Source organism: Oncorhynchus clarkii, chromosome 4 (assembly GCF_045791955.1).
Source record: "Oncorhynchus clarkii lewisi isolate Uvic-CL-2024 chromosome 4, UVic_Ocla_1.0, whole genome shotgun sequence".
Lineage (NCBI taxonomy): Eukaryota > Metazoa > Chordata > Actinopteri > Salmoniformes > Salmonidae > Oncorhynchus > Oncorhynchus clarkii.
The window spans coordinates 25,748,665-25,773,069 of record NC_092150.1 but is presented as its reverse complement, the minus strand read 5'-3'; the positions used below and the strand labels follow the sequence as shown (position 1 = coordinate 25,773,069).

At 41.2% G+C, this 24,405-nt stretch overlaps 1 protein-coding gene across 5 annotated transcripts in view; it reads left to right on the top strand.

Annotated features, from left to right (window-relative positions):
• The window catches only part of LOC139406635 (F-box-like/WD repeat-containing protein TBL1XR1), a 46,931-nt gene extending 24,969 nt beyond the window's left edge, over positions 1 to 21,962 (top strand). For 3 of the 5 annotated variants that reach the window (XM_071149468.1, XM_071149470.1, XM_071149469.1), the window contains 14 exons: positions 10,852 to 10,954; positions 11,212 to 11,357; positions 11,752 to 11,971; positions 12,094 to 12,268; positions 15,087 to 15,228; positions 15,510 to 15,573; positions 15,665 to 15,762; positions 15,934 to 15,994; positions 16,202 to 16,323; positions 16,454 to 16,528; positions 16,867 to 16,994; positions 17,283 to 17,448; positions 17,845 to 17,946; positions 18,085 to 21,962. In XM_071149468.1, the coding sequence (XP_071005569.1) occupies positions 10,897 to 10,954; positions 11,212 to 11,357; positions 11,752 to 11,971; positions 12,094 to 12,268; positions 15,087 to 15,228; positions 15,510 to 15,573; positions 15,665 to 15,762; positions 15,934 to 15,994; positions 16,202 to 16,323; positions 16,454 to 16,528; positions 16,867 to 16,994; positions 17,283 to 17,448; positions 17,845 to 17,946; positions 18,085 to 18,111 (1,584 nt within the window). In that variant the 5' untranslated portion in view covers positions 10,852 to 10,896 and the 3' untranslated portion in view covers positions 18,112 to 21,962. The remainder of the gene's footprint in view (positions 1 to 10,851; positions 10,955 to 11,211; positions 11,358 to 11,751; positions 11,972 to 12,093; positions 12,269 to 15,086; positions 15,229 to 15,509; positions 15,574 to 15,664; positions 15,763 to 15,933; positions 15,995 to 16,201; positions 16,324 to 16,453; positions 16,529 to 16,866; positions 16,995 to 17,282; positions 17,449 to 17,844; positions 17,947 to 18,084) is intronic. The other 2 variants (XM_071149471.1, XM_071149472.1) reach the window with 1 other exon arrangement.
• Positions 21,963 to 24,405: the final 2,443 nt, after the last annotated feature.

The following is a 24,405-nucleotide window of genomic DNA, read 5'->3' as shown; positions in this document are numbered from 1 at the left end:
TTTATATTAAGAAGCAAAATGGAAAGCAGCATTGTCATCAACATCTTATTGCATCTGCTGTATTGACCATGCAGACTGAAGAGTGAACGACAAGTGATCTCTTGGTCGAGCAACAACAACTGCTCTCCTTGAGTGACAAGGGGCAGGACTTGGTGAGAGCGGGATAGCAACGACTCAAGTAGAGGACGTTACACACTGCGGACTGGCGTATTACATATAACAAACCAAACATTGAAATACCATTATAGAAGGCAAAGTCAAAACCCAAACCGGTCTGCGCATCAATACCAGTATAAAGTCAAATACGGTATACCGATCAGCCCTAAATGCTCTTACTGTCTTTGTTGCAAAACTTGTATTGCCTTGAGAGAAAGGAAAGAGGCAGATCTTTTGAGGCACACGTATGCAATGGCTGGGTGTTGTAAGAGTAGCTAGAATTCCTACAGGCCCAATAAAGTGTATCCAAAATCAATTGAAAAATATTTTCTGGTGCTCCTAACTTTAAGATGGGATCACCAGTGCTCCCAATGGAAAATGTTAATTTAGAGCCCTGCTGGTGTGAATAGGACTGAGTGGGTCACTTCAGAGAGAATGTCATGGTTAATTAGGGAGGTTCCTGAAAAGTCCTTGCCTTAGCAATGTTGCCAAACAAGTCTTTGACATGACTTATCAGCCATCTCAAGAGGACGAGAGTTAATCTGTTTTCCCAGCCAAGTGCATGTTTGTGTGTGTCTGTGGGTGTCTGCGTCTGTCTTTGTGGCTGTATGTGTACTTTTTTAGCTCCTTTTAAAGCATTCTGAGATAAGCCTGTCTGTCTCAGTGGGGGAAACGATATAGGCTAGTGGCCAACCCTCAAAAAGGTCTTTCCTTTTTTGAGATACCCCTATCCGAGGTAGAACAAAAAACAAACATGTTTTTTCACATCTCTTATGTCTCCCATTTCTGAAATGGATAGTTGTGTACAAATATTTTACTGCAAAGTGGTTACAATAAAACTTTAATTAAACACAGTCTCAAATAGCCGCCTGTCCCTTTTAATAGCAGGGCAACGGCACACATTTCAGCAAATAAACACCTGTTTCAAATAAACACAGGGTCTAAATGAATTGTTTACGAGGTTTGTTTGATTTGTTACATTAAATAATACAGTAATGACTTGAAAATCACCCAATTTTATAGCAGTTTCTAACAGTTGAGAACTGCTAGCTAACTGGCAAGCAAAAAACAGTCAACAACTTAAGGAGTACAGACCCCCAAAAATCGTCTGATCGCCCTCTAGTGCCAAAAGTAAGAACTGTCAAATGCACAGTCAGAGAAGAATAGTTATTCAGTCAAGGAAAAGTAAAAAAAATCTGAAATAGAGGGATACTTAGACAAAGAAACATGACACAGTGTGTTAATGATAACACAGTGGAGGAAATTAAATGTATTAAAATGCTGGAAGTGAATGCATGAGTTAAACAATTAACCATGCAAATTTGCAAAAGCTGTGTGCATTAAGGAAATAGACACCTGGCTCAAATAGAAGCCTTTCTCTAATAAGCGCCTGTTGTGATTTAACAAATTAACGCCCGGGCTATTAAAGTTTTACAGTAAATTAATATTGTGACCCCTCCCCCCTAAACTCCAAATGTGCAGAATGGGCCACATAAGCTCATGTAACCCAATATCGCAAGCTCTGATATTGCAAAAATGTGGAATACAAGTAGTCAGATGTCTGCACCTACATCCACAAACTAACAGCATTGGGATATCTCAATCCAACTTGGAAATATAGACCTGAAAACACAGAGCTACAATAGGTGGGAATATCAACTATGAATATTTCTGATACATTTTTATGTTTCTGGTAGCTGATAAATAGACAACTCTCCAAGACAAATTCAGTGCTGTATGGTCCAGCCTGCCCAAAATACATAGTCAAAATGTTTATGTTGTAACTATTGTAATCCAATCTGCCCTTAGGGAAAATGGTGGGCACAGACACATCTATGGCAGACAAAAGCACCCTGAGGATGGTCAAACTTAAACAATGAAGATGCTGTATGTCATTGTGTATGGTGGCTGGGGATTGACTGTGTGATAATGGCCTTTGTGCACCATGCTTGACCAACTCCACCTGCTCTGCAACATGTTTACTGTCCATCAAAGCCCAGGGATCATCTTCAAATGTTTGTGTTAGAGGTCGACCGAAAAAAAAGCAGATGCCCGATTTAAATATATAAATAAATAAATAAATATGACAATTACAACAATGCTGAATGAACACTTATTTTAACTTAATATTATACATCAATAAAATCAATTTAGCCGCAAATAAATAATGAAACATGTTCAATTTGGTTTAAATAATGCAAAAACAAAGTGTTGGAGAAGAAAGTAAAAGTGCAATATGTGCCATGTAAGAAAACTAACGTTTAAGTTCCTTGCTCAGAACATGAGAACATATGAAAGCTGGTGGTTCCTTTTAACATGAGTCTTCAATATTCCCAGGTAAGACGTTTTAGGTTGTAGTTATTATAGGAATTATAGGACTATTTCTCTCTATACCATTTGTATTTCATTAACCTTTGACTATTGGGTGTTCTTATAGGCACTTTAGTTTTGCCAGTGTAACAGTATAGCTTCCGTCCCTCTCCTCGCTCCTCCCTGGGCTCGACCAGGAACACAACGACAACAGCCACCCTCGAAGCAGCGTTACCCATGCAGAGCAAGGGGAACAACTACTCCAAGCCTCAGAGCGAGTGACGTTTGAAACGCTATTAGCGCGCACCCCGCTATATAGCTAGCCATTTCACGTCGGTTACACCAGCCTAATCTCCGGAGTTGATAGGCTTGAAGTCATAAACAGTTCAATGTTTGACACACAACGAAGAGCTGCTGGCAAAACACACTAAAGTGCTGTTTGAATGAATGCTTACGAGCCTGCTGCTGCCTACCACCGCTCAGTCAGACTGCTCTATCAAATCATAGACTTAGTTATAACATAATAACACACAGAAATACTAGCCTTAGGTCATTAATATGGTCGAATCCGGAAACTATCATCTCGAAAACAAGACGTTTATTCTTTCAGTGAAATACGGAACCGTTCCGTATTTTATCTAAGGGGTGGCATCCATTAGTCTAAATATGCCTGTTACATTGCACAACCTTCAATGTTATGTCATAATTACGTAAAATTCTAGCAAATTAGTTTGCAATGAGCCAGGCGGCCCAAACTGTTGCATATACACTGACTCTGCGTGCAATGAACGCAAGAGAAGTGACACAATTTCACCTGTTAATATTGCCTGCTAGCCTGAATTTCTTTTAGCTAAATATGCAAGTTTAAAAAATATATACTTCTGTGTATTGATTTAAAAAAAGGCATTGATGTTCATGGTTAGGTACACATTGGAGCAACGATATGCACCGCATCGATTATATGCAACGCAGGACACGCTAGATAAACTAGTAATATCATCAACCATGTGTAGTTAACTAGTGATTATGATTGATTGATTGTTTTTTATAAGATAAGTTTAATGCTAGCTAGCAACTTACCGTGGCTTACTGCATTCGCGTAACTGGCAGTCTCCTCGTGGAGTGCAATAGAGGCAGGTGGTTAGTGCGTTGGACTAGTTAACTGCAAGGTTGCAAGATTGAATCCCCCGAGCTGACAAGGTGAAAATCTGTCGTTCTGCCCCCGAACGAGGCAGTTAACCCACTGTTCCTAGGCCGTCATTGAAAATAAGAATGTGTTCTTAACTGACTTGCCTAGTTAAGTAAAGATGTTATGTTTCCGATTGTTATGAAAACTTCAAATCGTCCCTAATTAATCGGCCGTTCCGATTAATCGGTCGACCTCTAATATGAGTGTGGCGCTGTGCTACGTTCCTCGTAACGTGAACGCTTCTATGACCTACACTCGTAAGTAACCTCTAGTTTACCTGAGGTCGCCCTTACCGGTTCTGTCACTCTCCTCATCTCCAGCGGGGCCTGCACCAGACCATAATCACAGCCAACCCCCCCACAGTTAATATCAGCCAGATAATTATCCTAGCCGACTTCCAAAGGAATGTGAATGAATATGTAGGACGTGACCTGCAGGATATTTGCCACATTCAACATAAACTCTACCCACAAGTCAATTAGGCGTTGGAAAGATCTAAGGGCAGGGGTGTTTATGACAGCCTTTTCACATTCTTCTTCACAACCAGACAACTAGGCTTAACCAATACACTACTGAAGTATCCCCAGCATCATTCAGGCTAAGATGACATTCAAATGAGTGAATGGGTCTTGCTGGCATGCAAGCTGTATCTACTGAGTGCCTGCACCTTAATAAATACCAAACCCAACTGTTGTAGAATTGGAAATGGATCAACACACAGCCCCAATACCCCGCCAGTCATACAGGACAACCGTTAAGCTGTACAATCTGGTCAGGCTCCATAACTACATCCACCACTGGCTACTTTCTCTCCCCACCCTGTTAGGACACACTCATGTCCTGGTCACCTCAAAGACTTTGAATCAACCTTGCACACATTGTTTCAGTGGGGAAAATAGGGAAGTGGTTAGAGCTGACAGATTGCTTTCCTGTAACTTGGTTATGCTACTATGTCACTGGCGTACCGGACATTCCCGCAACCCCCGCAAGTTGGGGGTGCTCACGAGCTCTGGGGGCCCATGCGCCTGTCATCGATGTCAATTTGTATTCATTTTTATAAATAATTTTGACATTAATCCTCCAATAAGCCATTCATAAACCTTTTTATTTTCCAGATGTTCTAGGAAGCTAAGTGTTTGTTTATTGGGCTTCAGAAATGTGACTGAAAAAGAAAAACGAAACTGATTGAAAGTATGAGGGGATATCAGTGAATAAATGCGGTTGTCAAGGCTATGGCAGTGCCAGTGCCAGTGCAATGAGTAGAGCTTACTCAGGTGTTCAAAAGCTCATATCAGCCTGAGAGCCTAATGCTTCTTATGTAATTCTTTGAGTTTTAGTTAAGAAAACTATGTCTTGGCAGAAACAACATTTACAGGGATGGTAAAAACAGGCTGATTGCCATAGCAACATCAGGGAAACTGGGCAGAAGGGAGTTTTTTCAAATACATGAGTTCTGCAACATCTTTAATTGAGCCTCTCATTCTAATTGCTGGCCTTAACACGTTACGGAAAGAGATGAACTGTATAGGAAGCTCTGGGGACAGGTCATCTGGGTACTGGACAGCCAATAAATTGGCAGATATAAACAGATCATCATCTTTAGCAGACAACAGTACTTGACAAATAAAAGCTGTTTGTGATTTCGTTCATACTGGTGAACTGGCATTTGAGTTGTGTGATTGCATTATCAACAATCCCTTATCTCTGGTACGCTACATGGCCAAAAGTATGTGGACACCTGCCCTTCGAACATCTCATTCCAAAATTGTGGCCATTAATGTGGAGTTGGTCCCCCCCTTTGCTGCTATAACAGCCTCCACTCTTCTGGGAAGGCTTTCCACTAGATTTTGGAACATTGCTGCCGGGACTTGCTTCCATTCAGCCATGGGCATTAGTGAGGTTGGGCACTGATGTTGGGCGATTAGGCCTGGCTCGCAGTTGGTGTTCCAATTCATCCCAAATGTGTAAGATGGGGTTGAGGTCAGGGCTTTGTGCAGGCCAGTCAAGTTCTTCCACACCGATCTCAACAAACCAATTCTTTATGGACCTCGCTTTGTACACAGCGGCATTGTCATGCTGAAATAGGAAAGGGCCTTCCCCAAACTTTTGCCACAAAGTTGGAAGCACAACATCGTCTAGAATGTCATTGTATGCTGCAGCGTTAACAATTCCCTTTACTGGAATTCCCTTCAGGTGCCTAGCCCGAACCATAAAAAACAGCCCTCCATAAAACATTATAGTTGGCACTATGCATTGGGGCAGGTAGTGTTCTCCTGGCAGCCAGCCGACGCTTGGCATTGCGCATGGTGATCTTAGGCTTCTGTGCGGCTGCTCGGCCATGGAAACCCATTTCAAGAAGCTCCCGATGAACAGTTCTTGTGCTGACGTTGCTTCCAGTGGCAGTTTTTCGGTAATGAGTGTTGCAACTGTGGACAGACATTTTTTTACGTGCTTAAGCACTCGGAAGTCCCATTCTTTGAGATTGTGGCCTACCACTTCGCGGCTGAGCAGTTGTTGCTCCTAGACGTTTCCACTTCACAATAACAGCACTTACAGTTGACCAGGGCAGCTCTAGCAGGGCGGACATTTTATGAACTGACTTGTTGAAAAGGTGGCATCTTATGACGGTGCCACGAAAGTCACAGAGCTCTTTCAGTAAGGTCATTCTACAGCCAATGTTTGTCTATGGAAATTGCATTGCTGTGTGCTCGATTTTTTTAAAGATTTTTTATTTATTTATTTTTATTTTTATTTATTTTTATTTTTTTTATTTTTGAAGTAACTGAATCCACTAATTTGAAGGGGGTCCAAATACTTTTGTATATGTAGTGTAGGTCTTAGGAAAGACTGTCTGGGTTGGCAATACTCAGTATGGAAAATAGTTGGGCCCTCAACCTGGACCAGAGACACTGTTTTGCCAGTGTAATGTGTGCTTGTGTCGAAAGGCTTGTTATTATATTTTGCGGAATTGCCCATTGTTGATATGCTGTAAGTGTGTGAATGAGATTTAAACATGAAAAGCGAACACTCATTGTAAAGCTATTTGGCTTCAGGTATTCAAACGCAAGAGGCATGGCAGTGCCACTCATCTTTCTAAATATACCTAGAGCCTTATGAAGCACTTTTGAAAACATAATAGCACATTCAATACATAATAAACAATCGCAATTTATATGCAGGCAAAAGTGTTTGAGTGAAATCATGTTGGCCATGTTGGATTCAGAATAAAATGTATTTACACTAAAACAGTCTTTAAGGGTATGAGTGTTGTACACAATTCTGAAAAAATGCCTAATCTACAAAACGCATATTTACATGTGATCTAAACATCAAATGGAATTATGGCAGCCGTATTTGATTTTCGATGCCATATTGGATTTGAGGCAAAGTCCATGTTGGCTCTGTGGTGACCTCTGACTTAATTCCAAGAGTAGGGGCTAAAGATACAAAATCCTTCAAGGAACCGTGGACTCCAAAAAATCTAATTCCAATGTCGGAGCTCATTTGTTTTCTATAGAGCAGATTACACTAGCCACAACATCAAAAAACATGTGTAACTGTATGTATTTTTGTCAGGCAGGACGATACAGCACTGAATGAGAGCAAATTTGACTTGGAAAGTTCTCTATTAAGCATCTATCTAAAATTAAAGCATACATTCATCATAAATATTAATAGTTGACATTTCTGCCTATTGTTTGTCTGTGTTTACAGGTCTATATTCCCAAGATGCATTACAATATCCTAATGCTGTTTGTCTGTGTATGTAGGGCAGACAGCTGACTACTTGTATTCCAAATTGTAGCAATATCAGAGCTTGCAATATTGTGTTACATGAGTTTGAGGCCCATCCACCCACCCTCCAGCCAGGTATTATGTTTCACTTTTGGAGTTTAGGGGGTTTGCCACAATATATATACATTTAACCAATTTTGCAGTAAAATATTTTTCAACAGCTATCGATTTCTTATATGGGAGATATTATGGATGTGAAAAAAAACATTACTGTGTTTTGTTCTACCTTGGCTAGAACAAAAGGCCTAGTTGTGTCTACAAAGTGAGTCAGCTCGGCTCCATAGGCAATGTGCATGTTGTGTTCTATTCTCGACCAATGGCTGTAAAGGTGGCATAATCGAACATCATGCAGGAGAGAGGGTGTGAAACAGTGTTGAGCAATATTCATATCAATGGTTAAAATTATAGAAGACCACAGACACCTACCATATGAAATGCCTATTACAATCACTTTGGGTTGTGTGTGTGAGTTGTAAACAATGTGACTCCTGAGAGCAAAGATGTGAAGTGCTCCATCTCTACAGCGGTGCGCTCCCGCTCTCTCAAAATAGACCAAAACCTCATCACTTAGATACGGCGATGAAAAGGGAATGAACTACGTCTCTAGTGGTGTGTTCAAGTATATTAGTAGCTGACAAATTGCAAACAAACCACATCCTATGACAGCTTTGTCAATTATTATGTGCATCTATCCAATAGGCCTACACTTCTCTGAAGATAATTAATGATGGTCGACAAGGCAGTAAAACTTCAATAATACTATCTTCAGTAGCTGGGACTACTAAGATTGCACCTCCCCTGTAGAGTTCTGTTATGGTTATGCAATGTTTTGACATGGAAATGAGAATGTGCTCCAGTAATCTAACTGCAATATGCCTCTTCAGATCTGATGTATCTTTGGGTGAATGTACAGTTCTTCATGTCTGGCTGGCAGAGATGGCTCCTTAATTGGGATTGCTCAGCACATAACATAGCCTAGTTACAGAAAGGGGCCCATATTATAATCACATGGAACCTTAAGGTTTGTGTTTTGTGCTCGATCTAGAAATGCATTTTGGCTATGCATTGATTTGTTATTTCAGGTGTGTATATAAAATACTTCGGTGAAACACCAGTAGCACTGGTCCTGCAGTAGTTTTTCCAGAGAGAGGGATGTTTGTGCTCCTATTCTATATCTTTCTGTTGAATGAATGAACCCAGTTGAGAGTAGCAGACAGACTGTCCATGCTGTGGTCATGCTTGCTTGGTTGTCACTTCCTTGATTCTACAAGGTCCCTGACTAGCCCTCTTCTGCTCCGATTCAGACCTGGCTGAGATAAACACCACTGCTGCAGTGTCGTCGGCTAAATAGGACTCATTGTCAGCCGGCTACTTTGTCCACTTCATTAATTCAACCTAGGCTTCTTTTCATTTAAAAGTTGAATTCTCTAGTCAGAAAAGTTCATACAGCCTTCACCTGCTAGAATGAACTACATGCATCTTCTATTGATAGGACAGGCGCCTGTCAGTCACAAAGCGAGTGATGACGGGGACACACTGCTAGTTTGTCAGTCTGCTGTCTGTTTATTTTTGTGCTCTCTGGTTGGCTGCAATAAAATGTATTTTCACGGAGGAGGGAGAGCATGATGCGTCATCGTTTCCTGTGAGTTAATTTACACGTCCCATGTAATGTAAGTGGTAACGATGAGTTTAAATCCACTATATGAATACAGATTTAATGTAGTCAAAGATTATAGGGTCCCCGAGGAAACACTGAACATCACTTTGGTTCCTACCCTGTCACAATAACTTGTTCATGGCATTTTCATTCGTTGTCATGTCAAACACTGTATTCAAAGTACCCACTATTATTTATATTCTAACATTCTATTTCCATGATTCCACAAGTTCACCCAAGTGTTTTGATCTAAATCGCAATTGAAACATTTGGTTAAAAAAAAGTTAAGTATTTTTGCCCATAACATGGCAGTGTGGAAATGATCTCAAGTGAATGCAGAAAAAGCAGAAATTGATGGAAATGCAGGGAATTATTTTAGGTTGAAGTTGAATTTAACAGTATAAAACAATCCGAATGGCAATACTCATAAAGCAAATGTAGAACTTTTTAAAATAAAAAAACAGAAAATACCGTCAAGAATTTGAAAAATACCATTGTGATATTTTGGCCATATCGCCCAGCCCTACCTGTAGGTCTATCTATGAGCGTCAGTCTTTGTGCACCCCCACTTTTATACAATCTGGCTTCCTTCTTTGCATTTTTAAAACCACTTTCCTGCAGTTCTATATTGTTTCTCAGCAGGGAATCCATGTTTAATTGACAGAACACAACTTTTTTTCTAAGGTTTTTGTCACAAACCAAATTGAAAGACTAGTTTTCTTGACTAGGTTACTACTGTAAAACTTCAATTAATAGCCTGGGTGTTTATTTGCTTAAATCACTGAACACAACAGGCATGTATTACAGACGGGCTTATATTTGAGCCAGGTGTGTCTTTCCTTAATGCACATAGCTTTTGCTCATTTTCATAGTTAATTGTTTAATTCCAGCACATTCACTTACAGCATTTTAATAATTTTCTTAATTTCCTACACTGTGTTATCATTTAAACACTGTCACATTTCTTTTGTCTTTGTATGCCTAAAAAAAAATATAATAATAATTTTCCATTACAGTATAATTATTCTCCTCTTTGACTGTGCACTTTTGCCAATAGAGGGCGATTTGGCTGATTTCTAGGGGCGTTAGAATGTACCAGTAGCCACCAAAATAGAGCTCATTCTGCAATTTATTTTCTCGGGGGCATGCCCCCCCGGTGCCCCCCAGCCCAGAACTCCCTGGCTGGCAATTATTTCTATCTGGCTGGCTACTCCATGCACTTATGGAAAACACTGCTGCTGTAATTGATGGAGCACAGCACAGCCCAGAGCAACAGCTCAGCTCCGCGCTGGAAAGAGAATCCCCTTCCCATCCCCAATTACACACATTCAGTCAGTAGTAGAACGGCTGAGATTCTGTTTAACGCAACAGCACCACTGCAGTGGGATGGTGAGAATGGGCACTGCACCTTGTTATTAGCCATACTGGAGAGACACACTAGCAGTGCTGCTGCTCCTGTCCACAGTTAGCCCCCAGCAGCAGGTTTCTGTGCACACCCTGACCCCTGACTGAGAACCCTGCCTGCTGCCCTGCCCTGGTGCGAACTTGTGTGTGCAGCAGGGTGGAGTGGTTTTTGCACACAGACAAAATGTGTTAGTGCATCTCCTGGGAGGAAGTCTCCACTCTAGCCCTGGCTTCAGTTTTTACTTAGCAGCACATTGTTGTGTGATTTGTCTAATGTGAAAATGTTCTGCGTTGGGTTCTGATAAAAAACAACTGTCGCACCTCCTCCCTTTCCTTGCAGGCCTATGTCCTGTTTGCTGACCTCATGGTGTAACCAGGTGTAAAGATGAGCATAAGCAGTGATGAGGTCAACTTTCTTGTGTACAGATACCTACAGGAGTCAGGTAGGCTCCAACGCTCAAACCACATGTCCATTCACATTCTGTAAACACTGGTAACAGACAGCTGTTGAAACAATGTTCTGTATATTCTCCTACTCATGTAATGTTCTAGTGCTATTAAAGGGTGCCTAGAAAATGTGCACTACGATAACAACCACAGAGCTATTTGAAATGTGCTATTTCCAGAGTCACCAAAGGGAAGGATCTGCTCAGTATAATGTGCTGCCTACTGACATGCTGCTCATGCTTGCCCCCGACAGGATTTTCCCACTCAGCCTTCACGTTTGGCATAGAGAGCCACATCAGCCAGTCCAACATCAATGGAGCCCTGGTGCCCCCTGCTGCCCTCATCTCCATCATACAGAAGGGCCTGCAGTACGTGGAGGCCGAAGTCAGCATTAATGAGGTGATCTCATCTCCTCCTCATTCACACAACCCATTATCACAGCATCTCATCTCAGCCGACTATCAGGGAATCTGCGGACTTTATTACCGCAAGCCTGGTATAGTGTGATCAAATGCAGAAATTGGCAATGGTTTGATCACAAATCAGAAAGAATATGTTTGCGGTGCTAGGTTTCTGCTCTTCAGTTATTATGCAGTTATTAACCAATGTAGCTTTATAATGCATTGCATTATTATATTTTAATAGATGGTTCTCTAGTGATTATTTTTGAGAATGTATTTATTATTCTTTAATTGGAGTTATAACTGATGATTTTAGCCTACCATTGCTTATAGCTACAGTAGTTATTTAGCTGTTTGCATTTGAGTATAACCAGCTTGTCTGGTGTCCCCAGGACGGCACGCTGTTCGATGGACGGCCGATCGAGTCCCTGTCGCTCATCGACGCGGTAATGCCGGATGTGGTGCAGACACGGCAGCAGGCCTACCGAGACAAGCTGGCCCAGCAGCAGGCAGCCCAGGCCCCCCCGGCCACCACCACCAACTTGACGGCCAATGCCAAGAACGGAGAGAACACGGCCAACGGCGAGGAGAACGGAGCTCACACCTTAGCTAGTGAGTCTGAGTCCTCGGCCCTGGCTTTAGCGTTTATTACCTATAACACAAAGAGAAAGGAGGGATACAAATATTTGTAACATTGTTGAGTCAATGCCAATGCTGGATGTTTTGTTATTCAGATCTTGCACATGCTGATGAGGTGCTCTCTGTGTGCCATACAGACAACCACGTCGACATGATGGAGGTAGATGGGGATGTGGAGATTCCCCAGAACAAAGCCATGGTGCTCCGAGGTCACGAGTCAGAGGTGTTCATCTGCGCCTGGAACCCTGTCTCCGACCTGCTTGCCTCCGGGTCAGTGTCTGTCTCTCACTCTCTCAATTTCAATTTAAGGGGCTTTATTGGCATGGGAAACAGATGTTACATTGCCAAACGCATATACAGTGGGGCAAAAAAGTATTTAGTCAGCCACCAATTGTGCAAGTTCTCCTACTAAAAAAGATGAAAGAGGCCTGTAATTTTCATCATAGGTACACTTCAACTATTACAGACAAAATTAGAAAAAAAATCCAGAAAATCACATTGTAGGATTTTTAATGAATTTATTTGCAAATTATGGTGGAAAATAAGTATTTGGTCAATAACAAAAGTTTATCTCAATACTTTGTTATATACCCATTGTTGGCAATGACAGAGGTCAAACGTTTTCTGTAAGTCTTCACAAGGTTTTCACACACTGTTGCTGGTATTTTGGCCCATTCCTCCATGCAGATCTCCTCTAGAGCAGTGGTGTTTTGGGGCTGTTGCTGGGCAACACAGACTTTCAACTCCCTCCAAAGATTTTCTATGGGGTTGAGATCTGGAGACTGGCTAGGCCAGTCCAGGACCTTGAAATGCTTTTTACGAAGCCACTCCTTCGTTGCCCGGGCGGTGTGTTTGGGATCATTGTCATGCTGAAAGACCCAGCCACGTTTCATCTTCAATGCCCTTGCTGATGGAAGGAGATTTTCACTCAAAATCTCATGATACATGGCCCCATTCATTCTTTCCTTTACACGGATCAGTCGTCCTGGTCCCTTTGCAGAAAAACAGCCCCAAAGCATGATGTTTCCACCCCCATGCTTCACAGTAGGTATGGTGTTCTTTGGATGCAACTCAGCATTCTTTGTCCTCCAAACACGACGAGTTGAGTTTTTACCAAAAAGTTATATTTTGGTTTCATCTGACCATATGACATTCTCCCAATCTTCTTCTGGATCATCCAAATGCTCTCTAGCAAACTTCAGACGGGCCTGGACATGTACTGTCTTAAGCAGGGGGACACGTCTGGCACTGCAGGATTTGAGTCCCTGGCGGCGTAGTGTGTTACTGATGGTAGGCTTTGTTACTTTGGTCCCAGCTAACTGCAGGTCATTCACTAGGTGCCCCCGTGTGGTTCTGGGATTTTTGCTCACCGTTCTTGTGATCATTTTGACCCCACGGGGTGAGATCTTGTGTGGAGCCCCAGATCAAGGAAGATTATCAGTGATAATGTTGTCTTCCATTTCCTAATAATTGCTCCCACAGTTGATTTGTTCAATCCAAGCTGCTTACCTATTGGAGATTCAGTCTTCCCAGCCTGGTACAGGTCTACAATTTTTTTTCTGGTGTCCTTTGACAGCTCTTTGGTCTTGGCCATAGTGGAGTTTGGAGTGTGACTGTTTGAGGTTGTGAACAGGTGTCTTTTATACTGATAACAAGTTCAAACAGGTGCCATTAATACAGGTAACGAGTGGAGGACATAGGAGCCTCTTAAAGAAGAAGTTACAGGTCTGCAAGAAATCTTGCTTGTTTGTAGGTGACCAAATACTTATTTTCCACCATAATTTGCAAATAAATTCATTAAAAATCCTACAATGTGATTTTCTGGAATTTTTTAAGTGTACCTATGACAAATTACAGGCCTCTCATATTTTTAAGTGGGAGAACTTGCACAATTGGTGGCTAACTAAATACTTTTTTGCCCCTCTGTATATATGTTAAATATATATTCTTGTAATGATTTCCAAATAGTTAAAAATAAATCAACATAAATATAGGTTGTATTTACAATGGTGTTTGTTATTCACTGGTCGCCCTTTTCTTGTGGTAATGTGGCACAAATATTGCTGCTGTGATTGCACACTGGTATTTCACCCAATATAGATATGGGAGTTTATCAAAACTGGATTTGTTTTAGAATTCTTTGTGGGTCTGCGTAATCTGAGGGAAATATGAGTCTCTATGGTCATACATTTGGCAGGAGGTTAGGAAGTGCAGCTCAGTTTCCACCTCATTTTGTGGTGAGTGCGCACATTAGCCTGTCTTTTCTTGAAAGCCTGGTCTGCTTTTGGTGGCCTTTCTCAATAGCAAGGCTATGCTCACTGAGTCTGTACATAGTCATATATTTCCTTAATTTTGGGTCAGTCACATTGGTCAGGTATTCTGCCACTGTGTACTCTCTGTTTAGGGCCAAATAGCATTCTAGTTTGCTCTGTTTAAAAAAACATATTTTTTCCCAATGTGTCAAGTAATTTTCATTTTGTTTTCTCATGATTTAGTTTGGTCTAATTGTGTTGCTGTCCCAGGGGTCTGTTTGTGTTTGTTAACAGAGCCCCAGGACCAGCTTGTTTAGGTTCATCTCCAGGTTCATCTCTCTGTAGGGGATGGCTTTGTTATGGAAGGTTTGGGAATCGCTTCCTTTTAGGTGGTTGTAGAATTTAACGCCTCTTTTCTGGATTTTGATAATTAGCGGGTATCGGCCTAATTCTCCTCTGCATGCATTATTTGGTGTTTTACGTTGTACACAGAGGATATTTTTGCAGAATTCCGCATGCAGTCTCTGACCCCAGACCTCATGACCATAAAGAGCAATAGGTTCTCTCTCTCTCTCTCTCTCTCTCTCTCTCTGTCTCTGTCTTTCTTTCTTGAAAACGTCCCAGTAGGATTCTGGATTTCTGGCTTATTCCTTCCTTATTCCAAGAATCTTCCAACCTGGATTTGGGAGAAAAAAAACAGGGCATTTTGGGAAAGTTAACAGAATTTTGCAATCCTACGTCAATATATTGATTGATAGACTGATTTACCGAGGACCTGGGGCTTTCTGTGTTGCTGTGTTGCATTGTACTGTGCTGACTGTCCCTCCACGCTGCAGGTCTGGGGACTCGACAGCACGGATCTGGAACCTGAGTGAGAACAGCACCAGCAGCTCCACACAGCTTGTACTGAGGCACTGCATACGGGAGGGAGGTCAGGACGTCCCCAGCAACAAAGACGTCACATCATTAGACTGGAACGTGAGTCAAGGATCCACACTCACTCATAACTTAACACAACCCCTCAAATTCCATAACTTTATTTCCACTTCTCCTTTTCTGAATGTTAGGAGTCACTTGAAACTGCTTTAATGTTTCAAAACTTTGACTTTGCTACTGTTTTGCTCTGTATGTTATTTATCCTTGCAAGGGAAAGTTTCAATGAGCAGAATTATGTTCCTATGCTGATGTGCTTAACAATATGTATTTGATTTAAAACCTTTTTATTTTATTTACACATTTTGTCTCTTTCCACCTGACAGAGTGAGGGTACGTTACTAGCAACCGGCTCATATGATGGATTTGCCAGGATATGGACAAAGGATGGTGAGGTGCCACTTTTTACTGCTTTTTCAACTCACCATATTGTCAGTTTCCGAAACACTCGCCTCTCTAATATAAATGATTTGAACCCTAGGTAATCTTGCAAGTACCCTGGGTCAACACAAAGGTCCCATTTTTGCATTAAAATGGAACAAAAAAGGAAACTTTATTCTTAGTGCCGGAGTAGATAAGGTAAGAACCCAAACAGGCTTTTATTTTTGTTATGAGCTCAAGACTTGAAATGCTTTCATGACTCATTAACCTCTTCTGGTAGTCAGGACTAAAATAACCTTGTTATTCTTAGGCGTGTTCTAATTTAATGTTTTTATTTGTGTGTGTATGTGTGTGTGTTTCTCCCTGCAGACTACAATCATATGGGATGCTCACACAGGAGAAGCAAAGCAGCAGTTCCCGTTCCATTCAGGTGCACTGAATTATCCATTGGCTTCTTTCCTCTTAATTAACCCTTATTAGACATGTATCCGTACATACTTACCTGACTATAAACAGTAAGGGTATTTTTGTGCCGAATCATTCCTAGTTTCTGTCAAGCACAGACAAAAGACGTAGAGTTCTATGTTGTTTATTCATTGCGTTTTCTTCCGCTCTTCCTCTTGTTGTGACTTAACAGCACCTGCTCTGGATGTGGACTGGCAGAGCAACAACACGTTTGCCTCCTGCAGTACAGACATGTGCATCCACGTGTGTAAGCTTGGCCAAGACAGGCCTATCAAGACATTCCAAGGACACACAGTGAGTCCGCCCCCATCACCCCACAGTGTAGCACTGCTCCTGCAGACATTATAGAAGCACCATTTTCTATGTGTCAGAGACTTTGCCCTTTCTATGTCTGCGCTGATAACTCTGTTCCCCTCCGTTCCAGAATGAAGTGAATGCAATCAAATGGGATCCAACCGGTAACCTGCTAGCCTCTTGCTCAGATGACATGACGCTGAAGGTAAGATAGGAATGAAAACCAGCTGTCTATAGCTACATCCAGTATTGTCAGAGTTTTTGATTACAGTCCCTGTTAAATAAATTATTTAAATAAATACACGTGCACTTTGTAATGTTGTGCTCTGGATTATGTACCAGAAATTCAAATAATTTATGTGTTGTTTATATCACTCTATCATTTTTCTTAGTTTCAATTGTGATGAATACCACTCGACAAATTGTCGACCTGAAAAATAAACCAAGTATAAAACCAACCAAACATTCTTATCTTTCTGAACATTCAGCTTTTTTGCATGATCATCACACGTAAAACATTATTTTGTCATTTTACCATGCTAGATCTGGAGTATGAAACAGGACACATGCGTTCATGATCTGCAAGCTCACAGCAAAGAGATCTACACTATCAAATGGAGCCCCACCGGTCCTGGAACCAACAACCCCAATGCCAATCTGATGCTTGCCAGGTACTGAAACAGAAGCACTGCTGCGCCCTCTCTGTCGGCATTCATTATTTTGATTTGCGAGCAGCATTACTGACATAACAGCGGTGTGACCCTGTTCGAGGGAAATGGACTGATCACCACACTATTTTTGGGCCAGCCACAGTCTTTGTGCCCTGAACTGAAACTCTGAATTGCAAGAGTTTGTGTCTTGCTGTATTGGGGCTTTGTTTGAAGTGAGCTATGACTATGAGCCAAGTACTTGCTTCTGGGGAGGCAGATAGATGACAGTTTTTCCTGTGTTCCTTGCAGCGCGTCCTTTGATTCGACGGTGCGGCTGTGGGATGTGGACCGAGGCATCTGCATCCACACGTTAACCAAACACCAGGAGCCTGTCTACAGTGTGGCCTTCAGCCCAGACGGCAGGCATCTGGCCAGCGGCTCCTTCGACAAGTGTGTTCACATCTGGAACACGCAGGTACAGTCTGACACCATCAATCCCCTGGCTATCTGTCCCCTGACACTGTCCTGCTGTCCAGCTTGCATGGAGCGGGGAACTGTTAGTGATATTACCTATTTAGCTATTTTGTTACTTACGTCGGTGGTAATGGATTTTAATCTAAGCAAGCTATGGCTGATTTTTAATGGAATATCTACATAGGCGTACAGAGGCCCATTATCAGCAACCATCATTCCTGTGTTCCAATGGCACGTTGTGTTAGCTAATCGAAGTTTATAATTTAAAAATCTAATTGATCATTAGAAAACACTGCAATTATGTTAGCACAGCTGAAAACTGTAGTGCTGGTTTAACCTTTGGCTTGTGCCTGTCGTTGTGGTTGTTGATCTAACGTCTTCTCTTCCCTTTCCACAGACTGGCGCTTTAGTCCATAGTTACAGGGGGACAGGGGGGATCTTTGAAGTTTGCTGGAATGCAGCAGGTGACAAAGTGGGAGCAAGTGCATCAGATGGATCTGTGCGTACTAATGTTTTGAACATTTTCATATACTTTTTAAAAATGTTTTCTATTGTGTTATCGCCAAAATAAAAGTTTAGCACTCTGAGATATATATCTCATAATAATATACTAAAACTACAATTTCTTGTTTTTCAGGTTTGTGTATTAGATCTGCGGAAATAACACTGCTTGTTGGAAGCCATGGACCGACAATGAATGTGTACATAGCCAAAATGACTGTCCCTGCGCCATGTACTGCTAGTCCCGCTTAAACCATGGCTGGCCACTACAGACCAGAAACAAGCACCCCGACACAGCAGATTCAGGAGCAAGGACACGCTCTGTGCAGCAAGTCGTTAGGACCAGAGACATTAAAGGGACACAGACAAAAAAATGTAAATGAAGAAAAAAAAAGCAGATCTGTATATGTACCAACATTTGGAAGCTATTTTGCTTTTTGATCTTTAAACCATGCTCATCAAGACAAAAAAATATGTTTTAACTTTATTGGTAGTTCAGTCTCTGTGTGCTGACATATATCAGCTTTCCAATCCAGCGGCCGGCAGTTAGGTTTTTAACAAAATCATTTATATTATTTCAATGTTTAAGTTTATATTTTTTGGGGTCACAAGTGGAGGAGTCATCTTTTTATACACACTCACAATACTGTTCTTTGAAGAAAATCATATTTGGTAGTGTACGCTTTGTGGTTCAAAACAATATCGGGACTTGAAGAAATGTCATTTTTTCAATTGTAGTTTTTACTGTTGACATCTAAATGCAGTAGTTTTTTTATTTATTTTTTTCTAAAGAATACATTGTTTCTCCTGACCATAATATGAGTACAAATTAACACATGGGCGCACATGAAAGAAGAGGCATTATACATCTAGATGCTTTAAAGCCATGTTTATGGTTGGTTTGTGCACAATCGATGGCGCTAGAGAAACATTCCATGATTCCCTCCTGGACAAAGCTGTACTGCTGTAGCTATCATGTGGAAACACATCAGGTATTGGATCGGTTAAAGAAGAGAAGCAGACAAATCAGTACCTAATGACCCCCCCCCCCCCCCCCCCCCTAGTGTGAAGGATTGGAACTGTGATGTCCACTGGACCTTTCACAACAGTGTTACCACTGGGGAAACGGAGGCCCCCATTACAACATATAGCAAAAAGAAAGACTTGCTTTAAGTTTTGTATTCTTCTAATGACTACTTAGCTGATAATGTGTTTCTCTTACTGGTTATTTTCAAGTACATTTCATATTGCTGATTTATCATATGTGTCACAACAAAACTTCCATTAGGGTTTTACTCAAAATGGTTTACATTTTTATAAGGCAACGTTTTTTTTTATTCCTGTAGATTATTTCCCACAATAGATATTGACAGTGGTTATTTGGATCACAAACAAGCAATGCTGTTTTCAGTAGAAAAATGTAATCTTAAAGCAAGTCTGGGTGTTGGGCTAGGAATCAGAAATCACATGGAGTAACATACACCATATACATTACTACATTAAGTAGTTAAAAAGTTAACTGAATTTGAAGCAGTCATGCAACACTGTGTGGTATAATTGTACATTCATGTAAATGTATCTTTTCAAATCATTGTGAGCAGAGAAGTCCCCTACTGGTCAGTAAGCAATCAACAGTTACAGTGGCTTGAGAAAGTATTCACCCCCCTTGGCATTTTTCCTATTTTGTTACCTTACAACATGGAATTAAAATATATTTTTGGGGGGGTTTGTATCATTTGATTTACACAACATGCCTACCACTTTGAAGATGCAAAATATATATTTTATTGTGAAACAAACAAGAAGACAAAAAAACTAAACTTGAGCGTTCATACCTATTAACCAGCCATTACAGCTGCAAGAATTGTAGGGTATGTCTCTATAAGCTTGGCACATCTAGCCATGGGGATTTTTGCCTATTCTTCAAGGCAAAACTTCTCCAGCTCCTTCGAGTTGGATGGGTTCCGCTGGTGTACAGCAATCTTTAAGTCATACCACAGATTCTCAATTGGATTGAGGTCTGGGCTTTGCCTAGGCCATTCCAAGACATTTAAATGTTTCCCCTTAAACCACTCGAGTGTTGCTTTAGCAGTATGCTTAAGGTCATTGTCCTGCTGGAAGGGGAACCTCTGTCCCAGTCTCAAATCTTTTGAAGACTGAAACGGGTTTCCCTCAAGAATTTCCCTGTATTTGGCAACCACCATCATTCCTTCAATTCTGACCAGTTTCCCAGACTCTGCCGATGGAAAAACACAGCATGATCCCATGCTTCACTGTGGGGATATTGTTCTCGAGGTGATGTGGTGTTGGGTTTGGCCAAAAAGCTCAATTTTAGTCTCATCTGACTAGAGTACCTTCTTCCATATGTTTGGGGAGTCTCGCACATGCCTTTTGGCAAATACTTATTTTTTTTCTTTAAGCAATGGCCACTCTTCTTTTTCTGGCCACCCTTCTGTAAAGCCTAGCTTTGGAGTGTACGGCTTAAAGTGGTCCTATGGACAGATACTTCAATCGCCGCTTTGCAGCTCCTTCAGGGTTTCCTTTGGTCTCTTTGTTGCCTCTGATTAATGCCCTCCTTGCCTGGTCTTTGAGTTTTGGTGGGCGGCCCTCTCTTGGCAGGTTTGTTGTGGTGCCATATTCTTTCTAGTTTTTAGTATTGGATTTAATGGTGCTCTGTGAGATGTTCAAAGTTTCTGATATGTTTTTATAACCCAACCCTGATCTGTACTTCTCCACAACTTTGTCTCTGACCTGTTTGGAGAGCTCCTTGGTCTTCACAGTGCCGCTTGCTTAGTGGTGTTGCAGACTCTTTGGCCTTTCAGAACAGGTGTATATATACTGAGATGATGTGACAGATCATGTGACACTTAGATTGCACACAGGTGGACTTTAACGAATTCTGAAGGTAATTGGTTGCACCAGATCTTATTTATAGGCTTCATAGCAAAGGGGGTGAATGCATATGCACGCACCACTTTTAAGTTTTTTTAATATATTTTTTTTCCATTTCACTTCACCAATTTGGACTATTTTGTGTATGTCCATTACATGAAATCCAAATAAATATATATTTAAATGACAGGTTGTAATGCAACAAATAAGAAAAATGCCAAGGGGGATGAATACTTTTGCAAGGCACTGTAAGTCATTTTGGATTGACTTTTTAACAATTTCATTTGAAATGGGACAAATCTGAATATTCACCAATTACTTTCTAGATATCCAGTTAAATGTAGTGTTTTTAAAACAAAGCACGCCATTCTAATTTTAACGATTGCAGAGTGAGGTTTCGCCTTGATGGAACTGTGAGGATCCAGAAGCAACTGCAATGGCCAGGATTCCTTGTCCTCCTTGTTTAAGCCTTATATTTTATCAGTTTATTTTTTAAGGATATCGCTAGACATAGGGCCGGATGCATCGGCCCATATGAAGCCTACTCCTGGTCTTATAAAGCACTTTCAATGGAAACATTGAGGATGTTTTAGTCTTTGAGTAGGTTTAATCAGGGTCTGCAATTGTCCCATAAAGTTGCATTTTATACAAAGTGTAGACCTTTTAAATCTGTATAAACCGTCTACTCTAAGTAGATTGCACCATCTGGACACTATTTATTATACAGTCCATGACAGTGGAAAGGTATTTGAGGTTTTATTTTATGATAAATCTGCTGTCTTCGTGTCTGCTTTGCCCTTCATTTTCACGACCTGAATTCTAATCATATTTTTATGATGCGTATGTCCCCTGGACATTTTGTACTCTTTTAAAACTTTTGTAATTCATATTTCTTTGTAGCCTAAAGGAGTAAAATGTATGATTATTGGGGATACTCAAGTACTGTGTGTTCCAGTTTAATATTTTTTTTTGGTTCCACGTTGCATCATGAGTGCCCACACCCCACCCTTGGTTTCTCAAGTTTTGTTTTTGTTTTTGCAGATTCTCCTTACATTGCATTGATCTGTTGTAATTTTAACCAGATCTGAAAAAAGTCCAGAATAAAATATATTTTGATATTAATATATATTATTTTTTATTGCATTTTCCCGTGGTTGTTTATCTGTTTATTCTAAAAGTTCTATATAAACCCAAAGTCAAATGTGTAAGCTAGTGAGATGCATAAATATGAAATCATTCTTAGTAGGGAAAGAAGGCGTAGGCAACTTTTCCATAGTGAGATCCCAGACATGCTGTGGCATCATACCAGTTATTTTCAATTTTGGTGATGCACCAGTCTGTACATTTGATGTATAGACTAAAATAATTGTATGCTCTGGTTATGCTGTTAAACAATGCATATATTGAGCTGTAAATATATAGTTGTGAAGACTCCCTAACAGCAGGACTACTGTTAATTCAATAAAGCCCTTGGAAAACAATGAATTGAAAACCAAACAGTACATGAAATGGTTGGCCGTAGGAAATAACCTAAGAGAAAGGAACTAGAGAAATAATGGAAAAGTAATAACACTTTATAATCAAAGTAGTAATAAATACAAAATGACTCATGGTAACTTTGCTATATATACTGAACAAAAATAAAAGTGCAACATGTAAAGGGTTGGTCCCATGTTTCATGAGCTGAAATAAAAGACCAACCAAAAAGAAGATATATATGCTTATTTTTCCAATTTTGTGCACATATTTGGTTACATCCCTGTCAGTGAGCATTTCTCCTTTGCCATGATAATCCATCCACCTGACAGATGTGGAATATTCAGAAGTTGATTAAACAGCATGATCATTACACCGGTGAACCTTGTGCTGGGGACAATGAAAGGCCACTAAAATGTGCAGTTTTATCACACAACACAATGCCACAGTTGTTTCAAGTTTTGAGGGAGCGTGCAATTGGCATTCTGACTGCAGGAATGTCCATTAGAGCTGTTACCAGAGAATTGAATGTTAATTTCTGTAACATAAGCCCCCTGCAACGTGGTTTTAGAGAATTTGACAGTATGTCCAACCGGCCTCACAACCGCAGACCACGTGTAAACGTGCCAGCCCACGACCTCCACATCCGGCTTCTTCACCTGTGGGATCATCTTGAGACCAGCCACCTGGAGAGCTGATGAAACTGAGGAGTATTTCTGTCTGCAATAAAGCCTTTTTGGGGGGTAAAACTCATTATGATTGGCTGGGCCTGGCTCCCAAGTGGGTGGGCCTATGCCCTCCCAGGCCACCCATGGCTGCGCCGCTGCCCAGTCATGTGAAATCCATAGATTATGGACTAATACATTTAAATCAATTGACTGATTTCCTTGTGTGAACTGTAACTCAGTAAAATCTTGCATTTATATTTTTGTTCAGTATACACAGGGTACCAGTACAGAGGAAATGTGTAGGGTTAGGGGGTAATTGAGGTAGATGTGTACATATAACTAGGATTAAAGTGTCTAGGCAAAAGGATAGATTAACAGTAGCAGCAGAGTATGTGATGAGTCAAAAAAAGTTAATCAATGCATAACGACTGGCTAGCTGTGTGGTTAAATCTTTAACTAACTATTTAGCAGTCTTATGGCTTGGGGGTAGAAGCTGTTCAGGTTCCTGTTGGTTCCAGACTTGCATCGGTGCCAATTGCCATGCAATAGCAGACAGAACAGTCTATGACTTGGGTGGATGGAGTCTTTGACAATTTGTAGGACCTTCCTTTGACACCGCCTGGTCTAGAGGTCCTGGATGGCAGGGAGCTTGGCCACAGTGATGTACTGGGTTGTACGCACTAACCTCTGTAGCGCCTTGCAGTCAGATACCATACCAAGTAGTGATGCAACCAGTCAAGGTGTTCTCAGTGGAGCAATTAGGGTTAAGTGTCTTGCTCAAGGCCACATTGACCAATTTTTCACCTAGTCTGCTCGGGGATTCAAACCAGCAACCTTTCAGTTTCTGGCCTAACGCTCTTAACCACTAAGATACCTGCCGCCCGCTCAAATATTGTTTTTGCCCCTGGGCAGGATGAGGTGTTGTCGTGCCCTCTTTACGACTGTATTGGTGTGCGTGGACAATGATAGATCCTCTGTGATATGGACACCGAGGAACTTGAAGCTCTCCACCCGCTCCACTATAGCCCCGTCGATGTGAATCATTGTTCCCCCGCTCGTTCCTCCATTTCCTATAATCCACAATCAGCTCCTTTGTCTTGTTGATATTTAGGGAGAGGTTGTCTTGGCACCACACTGCGGATGAATCCCAGAACATATTCCATTCTGTGCTAGCAAAACAGTCCTGTAGGTTAGTATCCGCTTCATCGGACCACTTCCGTATTGGGCGCATCACTGGTACTTCCTGTTTGAGTTTTTGCTTGTAAGCAGGAATTAGGAGGATAGAGAGAGTTATGGTCAGATTTGCCAAATGGAGGATGAGGGAGAGTTTTGTATGTGTTTCTGTGTGTGGAGTAAAGGTGAACTAGAGTTATTTCGCCTTTAGTAGTTACGGGGCGGCAGGTGGCCTAGTGGTTAGTGTT